The sequence below is a fragment of the Crotalus tigris genome, unplaced genomic scaffold (genome assembly GCF_016545835.1).
Source record: "Crotalus tigris isolate CLP2741 ecotype Arizona unplaced genomic scaffold, ASM1654583v1 scf7180000023654.2194447, whole genome shotgun sequence".
Classification (NCBI taxonomy): domain Eukaryota; kingdom Metazoa; phylum Chordata; class Lepidosauria; order Squamata; family Viperidae; genus Crotalus; species Crotalus tigris.
This window is the reverse complement of record NW_024100101.1, coordinates 130,536-143,225: the sequence shown is the minus strand read 5'-3', so window position 1 is coordinate 143,225 and position 12,690 is coordinate 130,536. Positions and strand designations below refer to the sequence as shown.

Sequence of the window (12,690 nt, the reverse complement as noted above, 5' to 3'; positions counted from 1 at the left end):
CAACTTTTCAGTTTATATATAGTCCACATTAGAAGGCTGTCTCTTTAAGCCTTCCATCAAGCAAGTATTAAATCCTGGGAGGAGTGATTTGGTTGTAGAGACACAAAAGCCTTCACTGCATTCTGAGTTTGTTGGAACAAAATGCAACCTGGAAGGTAATTGCTAGCTCATTTGTGATAGTAAGTTTAATATTCTTAGGACTGATCATTTTTTTATTTAAATATGCTAATTAATATAGCTAGCAAGAATCAGTTTGTTCTCTTTTGCTTCTTTTAAAAGTTGGTCTTAGGTGTCAAGTATGCTGGACCAGCCTTAGTTCTGCCATATGGCATTGCCTGTTTCTCCATTCTGGTAGCTGCTTTAATGAAACATGGGCTGAAGGCAATTTGATTCTTAAAACAGCAACATCCTTTTTTTTCCCGGGTTGCCTGAAAGCCCGAGAAAAAAACCGAGCTCCTTTCATTAATAGTTGAGAGCTTGCAGAAGATCTGAAATATGTAATTGCTAAAGTGTGCACCGGCCTCTTAATTAATGGCTGCTTTATCATTCCTAATGAATTTTATGAGCCATGATGGCAAAGGCAGAAAATTAATGGGAAAACAGTCTCCCAAAAGACAGAAGAGGGAGGAAAACAAAGAGGATCAGACTGCAGCTTTAAGTATTATTGCACTGTAATGTTCAGACATATCCCCAACCCTCTCCACCCCTTCTATATCTATACAATAATAAACACGTATGAGAAAAGTGTGGGTTAAGTTAGTTTTCTCTATGCAAGAGCTCTTTTTATGAAAGGAGAACAATTTGAGCACCTGCTTAGCCAGCACGTTTTGCATACAGGTAATCCTTGGCTTATGACCAGTTGCTAAGTAACTGTTTGAAATTATGATTGGTTTCCCTGGGTGTGTTCATAACCAAGATTCAAAGTTCTGACAACCTTCCTTCACCCAGTTGCACTTTGGGGCATTCAGCAACTGGCCTGCATTTACAGCTGTTTGCAGCAACCTGCCATTACATGACCAAGCTTTATGATGTTCTTGTAAAAAACAGCATTTATTTCTGTTTCTTTCTTCTTTTTTGCAAAAACACAGCATAGGAAACCCTGGGTTCACTTAATGATCACCTTGTTTGCTTAAGCCAGGGATGGGGAACCTTGGCTCTTTTATGACTTGTGGACCTCAACTCCCAGAATTCCTGAGCCAGCATGGTTGGCTCAGGAATTCTGGGAGTTGAAGTTCACAAGTCATAAAAGAGCCAAGGTTCCCCACCCCTGGCTTAACCACAGCATTTGCTCAATGATCACTGCAAGAAATCGGGTTGATCATATGAGGTGATCTGACTTAACAACCATCATGATGGGCAGGCTCCATTATGGTCATAACTTGAGGGCTACCTGTACTTTCGTTTTGTTGTTTTATGCCGCTTAACTCTGAATTGCAAAGAAATAGGCTTGTATTTTTTGATAGATGCCTAAATCAAGGACATGCCCCACAGCCATCTTCAAAATGAAACCCTAGCCATCAAAGAGCTAGACAAGACCACTTTTCCTAGACACAAAAATTAAGATATATGCATTACACTAGGTCAAAATATAGTCAGTTTGTGGTTTAACATACTATGCCACACCAGCCCTTGTGATACACAAGGCATGGTTTGTGGCCTGAGAGTGTGAACTTAGCCCCTATAAATCAATGAACATGTGACCAAAGGGATAGTTTCAAAGTCATAGTACCACTTTATATTGCACTGGTGAGGCCACACATGGGATACTGCGTCCAGTTCTGGTCACCACGATACAAAAAAAAAGATACTGAGACCCTAAAAAGAGTGCAGAGAAGAGCAACAAAGATGATTAGGAGTCTGGAGGCTAAACTGTATGATGAACGATTGAGGGAACTAGGGAGCTCACTCAATCCTTCATCTAGTCTAACGAAGAGAAGGACAAAGGGTGATATGATAGCAGTCATCAAGTACTTGAGGGGCTGTTACAGAGAAGAGGGGGTCGACCTATTCTCCAAAGCACCTGAGGACAAGACATAACAGATGGAAGATCATTAAAGAGAGATCCAACCTAGAACTAAAAATAAATTTCCTGACAGGGAAAATAATTATTCAGTTGAATGGTTTGCCTGTGGGAGTTGTGGGTGCTCCATCACTGGAGACTTTCAAGAAGAGAAATGGATAGACATTTTGTCCAGAATGCATGAGCAGGGGGTTGGACCTTTTGGGCAACAGGGACCGGTTCAATGGAGAAAGGTTTTTCCATGGACCGGAGTGGGTGTGGTTTTGTGTGCTGCCTGCATTCCATGGATGGGGCTTTGCCTGTTTGTGTGGACCGGTTGCTGGCATGCCACGGCCTGGTACCAGTCCACGGACTGGGGGTTAGGGAACCCTGGACTAGAAGAGTTCTCAGATTCCTGCTAACCCTGTTATTCTATGTTCTATATCAGGATGAATGCAAATCACAGCTGACCATAATGTGTGAGGCCAGCAATTATCCAAGAAAAGGCTTGAATGCATGTGCATTTATTTATTTGTCCCTCAGCCCAAAGGGAAGATGTTCAATCCATTCTATCTTCTCTTTCTTTCTTTCTGCAGGACAACCTCTCCTGAAAAAGATAAACTAATCCCAGACGCTGCTTTCCATAACGCTGAGGAACCACAGGACAAGGAAAGTTTCATTTTCCCTCCGTGGGGGAACTTTCTCTGTCAAACTGTTGAAAAATAGATTCTTTTCCCATGGATAAAATTCTCACATTGTCTCAAAATATATGGGAACTGCTGCACCGCTTGAGGATGAAGAGCAAGTACGCCATTCTTCTCATCTTTGTAGTAGCCCTTGTCGTAATTGAGAAGGAGAACAACATCATCTCAAGGTAGGGGGGGAGGAAAAGAGGCTGTGCCAGAAAAAAGGCTTTCTTGGTCTTCTTCTCTGGCCTTCAGGCTGCACATGAGCTTTCCAGTCCCAACTTGCTACCACCAATTCACCAGTCTTTTGGAACCAGGTAAATATTAACATTCCCCAGTCTGAATTAAGTTGCAGCCAGATGACTCTCTTATAAGCATGGACCGAGATCAATTATCAGTCAGTAATGCTTTATTCCTCAGGCCAAAGGGAACGAATAGGAATATGAATACTCACTCACTCACTCACTCACTCACTCACCCACTAACCAATGAATAAAATATATATTGAATATAATATGTTGTTAATTGCGAAGTTGTGTCTGACCCATCGCGACCCCATGGACAACGTTCCTCCAGGTCTTCTTGTCCTCTACCATCTTCTGGAGTCCATTTAAATTCACACCTATTGCTTCAGTGACTCCATCCAGCCACCTCATTCTCTGTTGTCCCCTTCTTCTATTGCCCTCAGTCTTTCCCAGCATTAGGCCCTTCTCCAGTGAGTCCTTCCTTCTCGTTAGATGGCCAAAGTATTTGAGTTTCAACTTCAGGATCTGGCCTTCTAAAGAGCAGTCAGGGTTGATCTCCTCTAGGACTGACCGGTTTGAACGCCTTGCAGTCCAAGGGACTCACAGGAGTCTTCTCCAATACCATAGTTCAAAGGCCTCAATTCTTTGTCGCTCAGCCTTTCTTATGGTCCAACTTTCACATCCATACATTGCAACTGGGAAAACCATGGCCTTGACTATACGCACTTTTGTTGGCAGGGTGATGTCTCTGCTTTTTATTATGCTGTCTAGATTTGCCATAGCTTTCCTCCCCAGAGCAAGCATCTTTCATATAGTCTTTTATATAATATAGAAACTAACTAACTAACTAAATCACTTGTACAGAACCGTAACATCTGGCTGAGATCATGTACCACAAGCACGATTGGTTAAATAAGCCACAGGATTTGTATAACAAATTCTGGGTTAAAAGGACAGATCCTCAAGGAAATGCAAGTCCTACCACAGGTAGGAATTAATCAGCATTAAGCTATCTAGGTTAGACTTTGTAGGTCTCTACCTGAAGAAATAATTGGTATTTTTTTTTAAAAAAAAAGAATAAAACTTGTATTTACATTATTTTTCTATGTACTGTACATCTTTACTTTTTTGATTCAGATTCTGTGAATGAATACATAATTTTATTTGGCAAGAATCTATCTGCAATGTTAATCTAGGGCTACATGTAGACAGGCCCTTCAAACTTAACAATGATCATCTAAATTACTAAAAGAAGCATTATGGTAAATTGTTTATGGTACCAGGACTGAATTTTTAGGATATTTATACAATCAGAAGCAATAATAATATATTATAATTACAAGTAATTATAGGAAAAGTATTTTCATACTTTCTTGCTACTACCGACACACATTAAAGAATCAGTTTATAAGGCTACAGCTGGTCCTTGCAAGGCAGTAATCTGGAATGGCAATTGTCATTGTGTACAAACAGGATTGAAAAGCTTCAGAATGTCCTAAAATGTTGGCAGGATCTTTTGAGAGATTATCAGATTTCAACTGAAGAATTAGATACTATAGAATCCCATTAAAAGCAACAATTTGTTGCTATATCTTGTTTAGAAGTGTGCTATAAATACATTGAATTTAATCTGTGATCTGGGCCACATTTGTTATGATAAGCACCCACACATCTATAGCCGTCTTACTGTAAATGAAAAATCTCCTTAAGACAGTATTGCTCAACCACGGCAACTTTAAGATGTGTGGACTTCAATTCCCATAATTCCCCAGCCAGCAAGGTTGTGAAAGACTAAGAAATACTGAGTTAGATGGACATTTTTGCTTATTTTTCCTCTGTGACCTTTACATTTTGGAAAATTTCATCATCCCATTCCCAGAGGATCATCTGACTTGTATTCTTTTCCACCAGGCTCAGGACATGTATAATGCACCTTGCTGAAGTTCATTTGAGATCCTGAGAAAATCAGCACAGCCACTGATTCTTGTGGCCAATCTTGTGTTCCCAGCTAAGACCGACTGTGGACAAGATCTATTTCCTTGAATCCTTTGAACCACTATTTTACAAAAACAGAATCCAGGTTCAGAGAATTCAAACAGGATAAAGCAGCTGTTCTCAACCTGTGGGTCGCGATCCTTTTGGAGGTCGAATGACCCTTTCACAGGGGTCGCCTAAGACCATCGGAAAACACATATTTCCGATGGTCTTAGGAACCAAGACACCGCTCTGCATCCGTCTCTGCATGGCCTTCTCCGCCATTTGCAGAGAGAGAGACAGAGAGGCACTTTCACTTCCCTTCTCTCTCTCTCTCAGGCGGCCTTACCTCCTGCAGGGCTCCTGATTGGCCCTGCGCCCGGGTACCACACCCATTGGGAGAAGTGCAGCCAGGGCCTTCAGCTATAGAATTGCGGATTTTCACGATAAAACCTGCCTTTCACTCTGCAGGAATCACTTCTTGCCTTCAAAACAGAGAAGGGCCAACCAAGCAGGAGCGATGGACGTAATTTCAAACTAATGAGTTGTTTACATGCCTGCTGAGCCCGAACCGCCCCCCCCCACATACAAATACTCCGGAGCGTCTCTGCCTCACACCCACAACAGAACCAACACACCTGCTGATGCTCGCAGTTGTCAATAACACCTCCAGCAGCCTCCAGGCCTTCCGAGGCTCCAGCCTTCCTACCCTGGGCTTTGGGGGCAGAGTTCATAGGGAAGTGGAAAGCACAGCGCAGGCCAGCCCTGCTGCTGAGCTCTGGCTATGGCCTTCTGGAGCAATGGGCTGTGGCTTCCCTCCATGTCGCTGCCGAGCGTGGCCCCTTCTCGCCTGACTCTCCCTGCGACGCTCCCTCCCCTGGCGGCCTCTCAACGGACAGGCTGGCCTGCTACTGGCTTCGAGAAAAGCAGCTAGGTGAGGTTCCGCAAGGCGGAAAACTGCAGCTGGCCCAGGAACAGGGCGGGGAGGCGAGGCCGGAGCATGGCAAGTTTGACATGGGGGCGGCGGCGGGAGGGAGCGCCGAGGGGCAGCCAGGTGGCTCTTCTGAAGGTCCCGGTGGCGCCTCTCAAGCAACCCAGGAGGACCCTTGGCCAGGCCAGGCAGGAAGGTTGCCCCCTCCAGTCGGGGCATCCAGGAAGCTTTGGCTCCTCCTCATTGTGGGCCACTTCAGCCTCTCGCCCGCAGTCTTGCCTTGCCGGGGGCCCAGAACTTGCAGACTCCCGTGACTTGCCGCTGCTCCTGGCAACTGGACTTAGCCCACACGGCGGCAAGGCCTGGCACCCAACCAAAGTTTCCATATGCGCGGAGAAATGCGCTGGGCCACGCAACTGGCAGAGGCGGCTGCTCCCGCTCTCGCCGCCGCTGCCCGGCCCAAATCTGCTCAGGGCAAAAGAGGCGGCCTCTATCCAGCACATGGAACTCCTGTGTGTCCCAAACCCCCCCATTCTCGAGAGAAGCCGCTGCCTCCCATCCTGCTCCCCCTCCCCACCCATTCGACTAAGGACACGGCAGAGGCCGGGCCAGGGGCAGCGGGGACCTCCAATGATGCCGCCGTAAGAGAGAGAGAAACAGAGAGAAACAGAGGAAAAGAGAGAGGAAACAGAGAAAGAGAAAGGGAGGAAACAGAGAAAGAGAGAGAGAGGAAAGAGAAAGAGAAAAAGAGGAAAGAGAGAAAGAGAAATGGGAGAGGAAAGAGAAAGAAGAGAGGAAAGAAAGAGAAAGAGGAAAGAGAAAGAGGGAGGAAAGAGAGAAAGAAAAAGAGGAAAGAGAAAGAAAGAGAGGAAAGAGAAAGAAAGAGAGGCAAGAAAAAGAGAAAGAGGGAGAGAAATGGCGCTTCTCCAATCAGGCTGGGTGGAGCCGGCAGAGCGGCATTCCTGCCACCCCTCCCCAGCCAGCTGAATGGGGGGTTGGGGGTCACCACACATGAGGAACTGTATCATTAGGAAGGTTGAGAACCACTGGGATAAAGGATCAAATCAATATTGTGTTCCCTTTTCTTGAAATTAAAGAATGTTTGCTTTTCACTCCCTGTGGACCTTGATAGACTCCCAGCTCCAAATTCATGGCATATTGTATATTGGTGAGGCCCAAGCTGTGTGAGTGTTTCCAGTGTGTTTTTTTATGTACACACACACATGCTCACCATCAAGGGAATAGTACACTAACAAGGCCAAAGAATTTGAGAAACCACATTCAGTCTGCATCTTCTTGCACAAACTCTTGGCTTTTGATCTGGATTCCAAAGCCAGCCATAGATTTCTTTCCAGGGGATGATACTACTTATCCACACTAACTGAATTCCTGGATATAGAAGGGATGAATGTGATCCTTAGATCAATGTTTCTCAACCTTGGTAACCTTAAGATGCGTGGACTTCAACTCCCAGAATTCCCCAACCAACATGCTGGTTGGGAATTTCTGGGAAACACACACATCTTAAAATAGCCAAAGTTGAGAAACACTGATCACTGTGCTAGGTTCCTTGCAGGCCAGAGAGATCCTGTAGAACAAAGGTCTTCAAAGTTGACCCTTTTATGACTTGTGGACTTCAACCCCCAGAATTCCTCAGCCAGCATGCCTGGCTGAGGAATTCTGGGAGTTGAAGTCCACAAGTCATAAAAGGGCCAACTTTGAAGACCCCTGCTGTAGAAGATATCAGTTGTTTCTCAGCAAGACGATTGAGAGGGGAAGGTGATTCTGAAGGCAGAAGCACTTGGCTTGGATTAAGAAAACTGTTCATTCCATCTCAAAATAACATGCCTGCTATCTCTTTAAATATCACTGCTGTTATTAGTCCCAATGATTGTATTCTTTCTCTTTACAGGGTTTCAGACAAACTGAAGCAGTCTCCACAGTCCCTGCCAGAAGCCAATAGCACTGATTCTGGATTGATGCTGCCAGAGAATGGCTCCCTCTTGTCACTGAGCTCACTGGACTTGGCCTTCTCCCAGCTTAAGCACCGGTTGCAGAACCTCACTTTGCAGCTTGGTAGCACTCTGCTGGCCCCCACTAAAAGGACACGAAAACATGTTCTCCTAATGGCCACCACACGTACTGGCTCTTCCTTTGTAGGGGAATTCTTCAACCAGCAGGGCAACATTTTCTATCTCTTTGAGCCACTGTGGCATATAGAAAGGACAGTATCTTTTGAATCCGGGGGTGCTAATGCAGTGGGATCGGCCCTTGTCTACAGAGATGTTTTGAAGCAGCTGTTCCTCTGTGATCTTTACATTTTGGAAAACTTCATCATCCCATTTCCAGAGGATCACCTGACTCAATTTTTGTTTCGCCGTGGTTCGAGTCGCTCTTTGTGTGAGGAGCCTGTTTGCACCCCCTTCGTCAGGAAGGTCTTTGAGAAGTACCACTGCAAAAACCGCCGCTGTGGCCCCCTGAATGTGACTCTGGCAGTGGAATCTTGCCTGCAGAAGGAGCACTTGGCCCTTAAGGCTGTCCGAATTCGACAACTCGAATTCTTGCGTCCATTAGCTGAAGATCCCCGCCTGGACTTGAGGATAATTCAGTTGGTACGGGATCCTCGTGCGGTGCTGGCCTCCCGCATGGTGGCTTTTTCGGGTAGGTATGAAACCTGGAAGAAATGGGCTAACGAAGGTGTAGCAACTCTGAATGAGGATGAGGTCCAGAGATTGCGAGGCAACTGTGAAAACATCCGACTCTCAGCTGAACTCGGTTTAAAGCAGCCAGCATGGCTTCAAGGTCGCTACATGCTGGTTCGCTATGAGGACATTGCCAGGTCTCCCCTCCAGAAAGCCAAGGAGATGTATAAATTCACTGGCATTGCTCTCACTACACAGGTGGAGGACTGGATCCGGAAAAATACACAGGCCCCTCAAGATAGCAATGGCATCTACTCCACCCAGAAAAACTCCTCTGAACAATTTGAGAAGTGGCGATTCAGCATCCCCTTCAAACTTGCCCAGGTGGTACAGAACGTCTGCACACCAGCCATGAACCTGTTTGGCTACAAGTTGGCCAACAGTGCTGAGACTCTTACAAACAGATCCATCAGCTTGCTAGACGAGAGGAGGACTTTCTGGATCACATAAAAGGTTGACTTCATTGGTGGATTTTTTTTCAATCATAGCATTCTGTGAATTGAGAAAGAGAGAATGCAAGAATCTATATATTGAGGAAGGAGCACATGGGCAGGAAGTGTTGGGGGAGAAGCCATCTTTGGTTGTTTTGCTTCCACTTGTCTTGACCGTTCAAGAGCTTTTGGCTTTATCTGAAAGCAAGCATCACTTTCTGGCATATTTGACATTTCCAGGTGGATTATAATGGGACCACAGACACTGGCATAAGGAAGCATTCTGAAGCTATCACAGAGTAGAAGATTAAACCCTGCTTCCCTACCTCATGTCCACATCCTTTCTCTTGGAAATGTTGTCTCTCACCTTCACCAAACATCCAAAGAGAGTGAATGTTTTATATTTAAAATAAATTTATCACCTGGAAGAAAAACATGGGCTTCTCAACCTGCAGAGAAGCTGTGAGAGAAGCAGAATGTTGCACTGATCTCATCTAAGGCAGCCTTAAGGAATCTGTCAACCAGATATTTGGGAAGGGAAGGAAAAAAATTTATTTAGCACAACTGACAGCGAGAAAGCTGACTCTCCATGTGTAGACAGAGCATGTTTTGTACACATTCTCCCTAAAATCCTCAGATAAATTGGGGCCTTGCTTAAACTGAGGAGGTGTTACTGGGGAAGAGAGATGCATGGCATAGAACAGAAGTGGCTCTACCTATAAGTGTAAGGAGACTTTGGGCTACACACAGTTTTATGCACTTAATATTGTTTTTATCCTGCCAACTCACTCAGTGCTTTGAGAGATTTAAAGCAAACCAGCAATGAAATATTCTAAGAGAAACAAACTGGAACAATAGTCATCTTCCATCTGTGGACATGAACTTTTCCTTGTTGTGCTTTCTTTTGTCTGCTTTTCTTGCTTATCTCTGAATCAGTTGCACCAACCTTCATCTGATGTCTGGGATACTAAAGTGAAGAGAATGCTGCTTTCTCATCCAATGAAAGAAAGTTGTGGCTTTAATTGTATTTTGACTTGGTCAAGAGGAAGGCAACAAAAATGACAGAAACAGAAACAGGCTCTCTGGTTGCCAATCTAAAATTCCTCTGACTAATTTTTGTTTAAGAGTTTTGGTTGTTATATTCATTATCTGTTTCCAGTGCTGGATCTAGCAGCAAACATCTAATGAATTTTACTTAGCTGTTCATCAGAAGCACTTAACATGGTAGAAGGTATAACCTGACTGTGAATTTGATATTTCATCCCACAGTGGAAACCATATCGGGATTCTGATTAAAAAAAAAAAGGACTCACTTGGGGGCAATTCAATCTGGTTTTCTCTGCACCTGGATTCCCAGGAATTTTGTTGGAATGGTAACATTTTCAACACATTCAATTTTGGGAAATGTTGACATGGATTATCACGCCTCACTTTGAATTAATAAATGGATAGATTAATATCAGGGACTGAACAGACATATAACCATAAAGAATGGTAGTTTCATTAACAATCAGAGTCAAGTGTGATTGTCTGGCAGTGCTAATTTAACACCTAACCAAACACCCCACCCTCCACCCCCCATTTTCTTATCTGTAGTGAGAAGATTTAATGCTCCAGCTGTTTTTGTTGAACAAAACAAAAAAGACAGTCATTTAAATAACTACTACTTTTCTTCTTTTCCATGGAGCACTGCAGTGAATAAGCGACCACATTTGTTTTGATCCAGTCAAAGTAACAGAGATCAATATGACCATCATTTGGTTTCATGGCACTGTCTGAGCAGGAATGAGCTTTGATGTGTCAATATTATGTGTCAAGAGTATGCCTTTCCTCTCTTGTTTCCTGCAAGAAAGAGTACCAGTTTCCAAACAGCATATGATAATGCAGGTTTAACTCTGAATAAACAGTTCTGATATACCATTAGCTTCCTCCAAGGTGCTGGCCAAAATTAGAACTTTAAGGCTGTATAGCCCCACTGGATGTCTGAATTGCAGACAAAGCTGGATTGTCTATAAACAAAGTTATCAAGAAGAAAAAAAAAGATGGAGCATCAGCTAACATTCCCACAAGTGATTCCAGTTACACTTATGATTTGCTTTTCCAGTTTAATATTTCACTCGTGGTATTTCAACTGGTGCCATGATTACATGATTCATAGTGTGTCAACTTACCCTCAAATATAACTCATAGCAGTCTTTCAGTTAGTTGTCCCATCTCGGTTAACCCATTGCCAAAGATGCACCGTCCCCTTGCACCACATGGATGCTCTTGCACATACCTTTTTGTCTCCGACAAGCCTTTTCATATCCCTCTGTAACCTTGGATAAGCTGTTTCAGAACTATATCCAATTCTCTTAATGGAAGTGTATTGAAAAATTCTGACTATCCTCCAGAAACATTCTGTATTTACTACGCTGTAGTGTTTTCCTTTTGCAGTGGACTGTTCTTACCTTTCTCTCCTTAGTGGTGATGGTGGTAGAGCTGCAAAATGTATCTTAATTTTGTTATGATTATTTATGTGAAAGAGCTAGGACTGGATAGAGAAAGCCACAACCTCTTGCCTTATTTTGAACTTTCTATTCTTTTCTTTTTGAAAACTGTGAACTCTGCAGTTCATTAATTTATTTATTGTATGGAGAAGATAACAGTTGCTTTCTTAGAAGGAATCAAAACTGCACAAAAATAAAAACAATTTTCCCAAGAATCAGAAGTCTAATTCAGTGACATTAAGATGGCTGTAGCTAAATATCATGCACTTATGTTTTTCTTTTTTAAAATGCAACTGCTTTAACTTGAAGAAAGATTCTATTTAAAGGAAGGAACAGGATAGGAAACAATTTCCTGTATAACCTTAGAGCAGTAAATAACACTGTCTTGGAAACAGATTAGAGAAGCAATATGCTGTCCTAACTCTATCTTCTGGATCCTCTGTTCAACATAAACTTTTTTTTTGCTGCACAGAAATAAATGATTTGTTATTTCCCATAAAAAGAAAAAACACATAGTTGCAATCGCATCAACATTTTAAAGAAAGTATGCCCAATGTAATGCATATAATATTCTTTTATTCTTAAAAAAACACCTTAAAATTTAGTGAAATGTTGAAGTAAAGAACAATAGTGTGTACAGTTTTATTCTACCAGCATCAAAACTCAAACACACATTTCTGTGTTGAAGCCAACAGGCCTTACGTATCCCTACACTTGTGAGGTTTGTGGTCAGAGTCTATTTATCCTTCCCGTATGAGGGATTGGTTGGTCTGAAATGAAATGATCTGTGTTTTGTATACAATTTCACATGCAATTGGCAGTTTGCAGCCAGAATCTAGGCTGTATCTTCTAACTCTGGACAGCCCTTGCTAATCCTGAAACCAATTAATTCTAATTCCCCCTTTTGCATTTTGGCAGACGTGGAAGTTTTCAGTTCTGCAAGACTGAGGGTATATTTGTAGAGATATTTATTTAAATTTATGTGGATACTATGCAGTCATACTATATGAAGTATATATGTGGGCTTCAATGCCATAATCACTGGCAGTATTCCTAATTCTGAAAAGGATGGAAAACAAGCCAATCCTGGAATCCAGTCTCCAGGTAGGAGCAGCAGGCTCATAAAGGAAGACTAGGACATTTCACCTTCCTAGAACAAGGGTATCATTCAAGGAGTAGCATATTTATTCAAGGAAGAGTTTTAAGGAAATTTAGTGAATGCATCTCCAATCT

At 43.1% G+C, this 12,690-nt stretch overlaps 1 protein-coding gene across 1 annotated transcript in view; it reads left to right on the top strand.

The window, feature by feature from the left end:
* Positions 1-11,658, top strand: part of CHST3 (carbohydrate sulfotransferase 3) — a 119,247-nt gene extending 107,589 nt beyond the window's left edge. Inside the window, exons 2-3 of the mRNA XM_039320512.1 lie at positions 2,596-2,873; positions 7,748-11,658. Of these exons, the coding sequence (XP_039176446.1) occupies positions 2,737-2,873; positions 7,748-8,987 (1,377 nt within the window). The 5' untranslated portion in view covers positions 2,596-2,736 and the 3' untranslated portion in view covers positions 8,988-11,658. The remainder of the gene's footprint in view (positions 1-2,595; positions 2,874-7,747) is intronic.
* Positions 11,659-12,690: the final 1,032 nt, after the last annotated feature.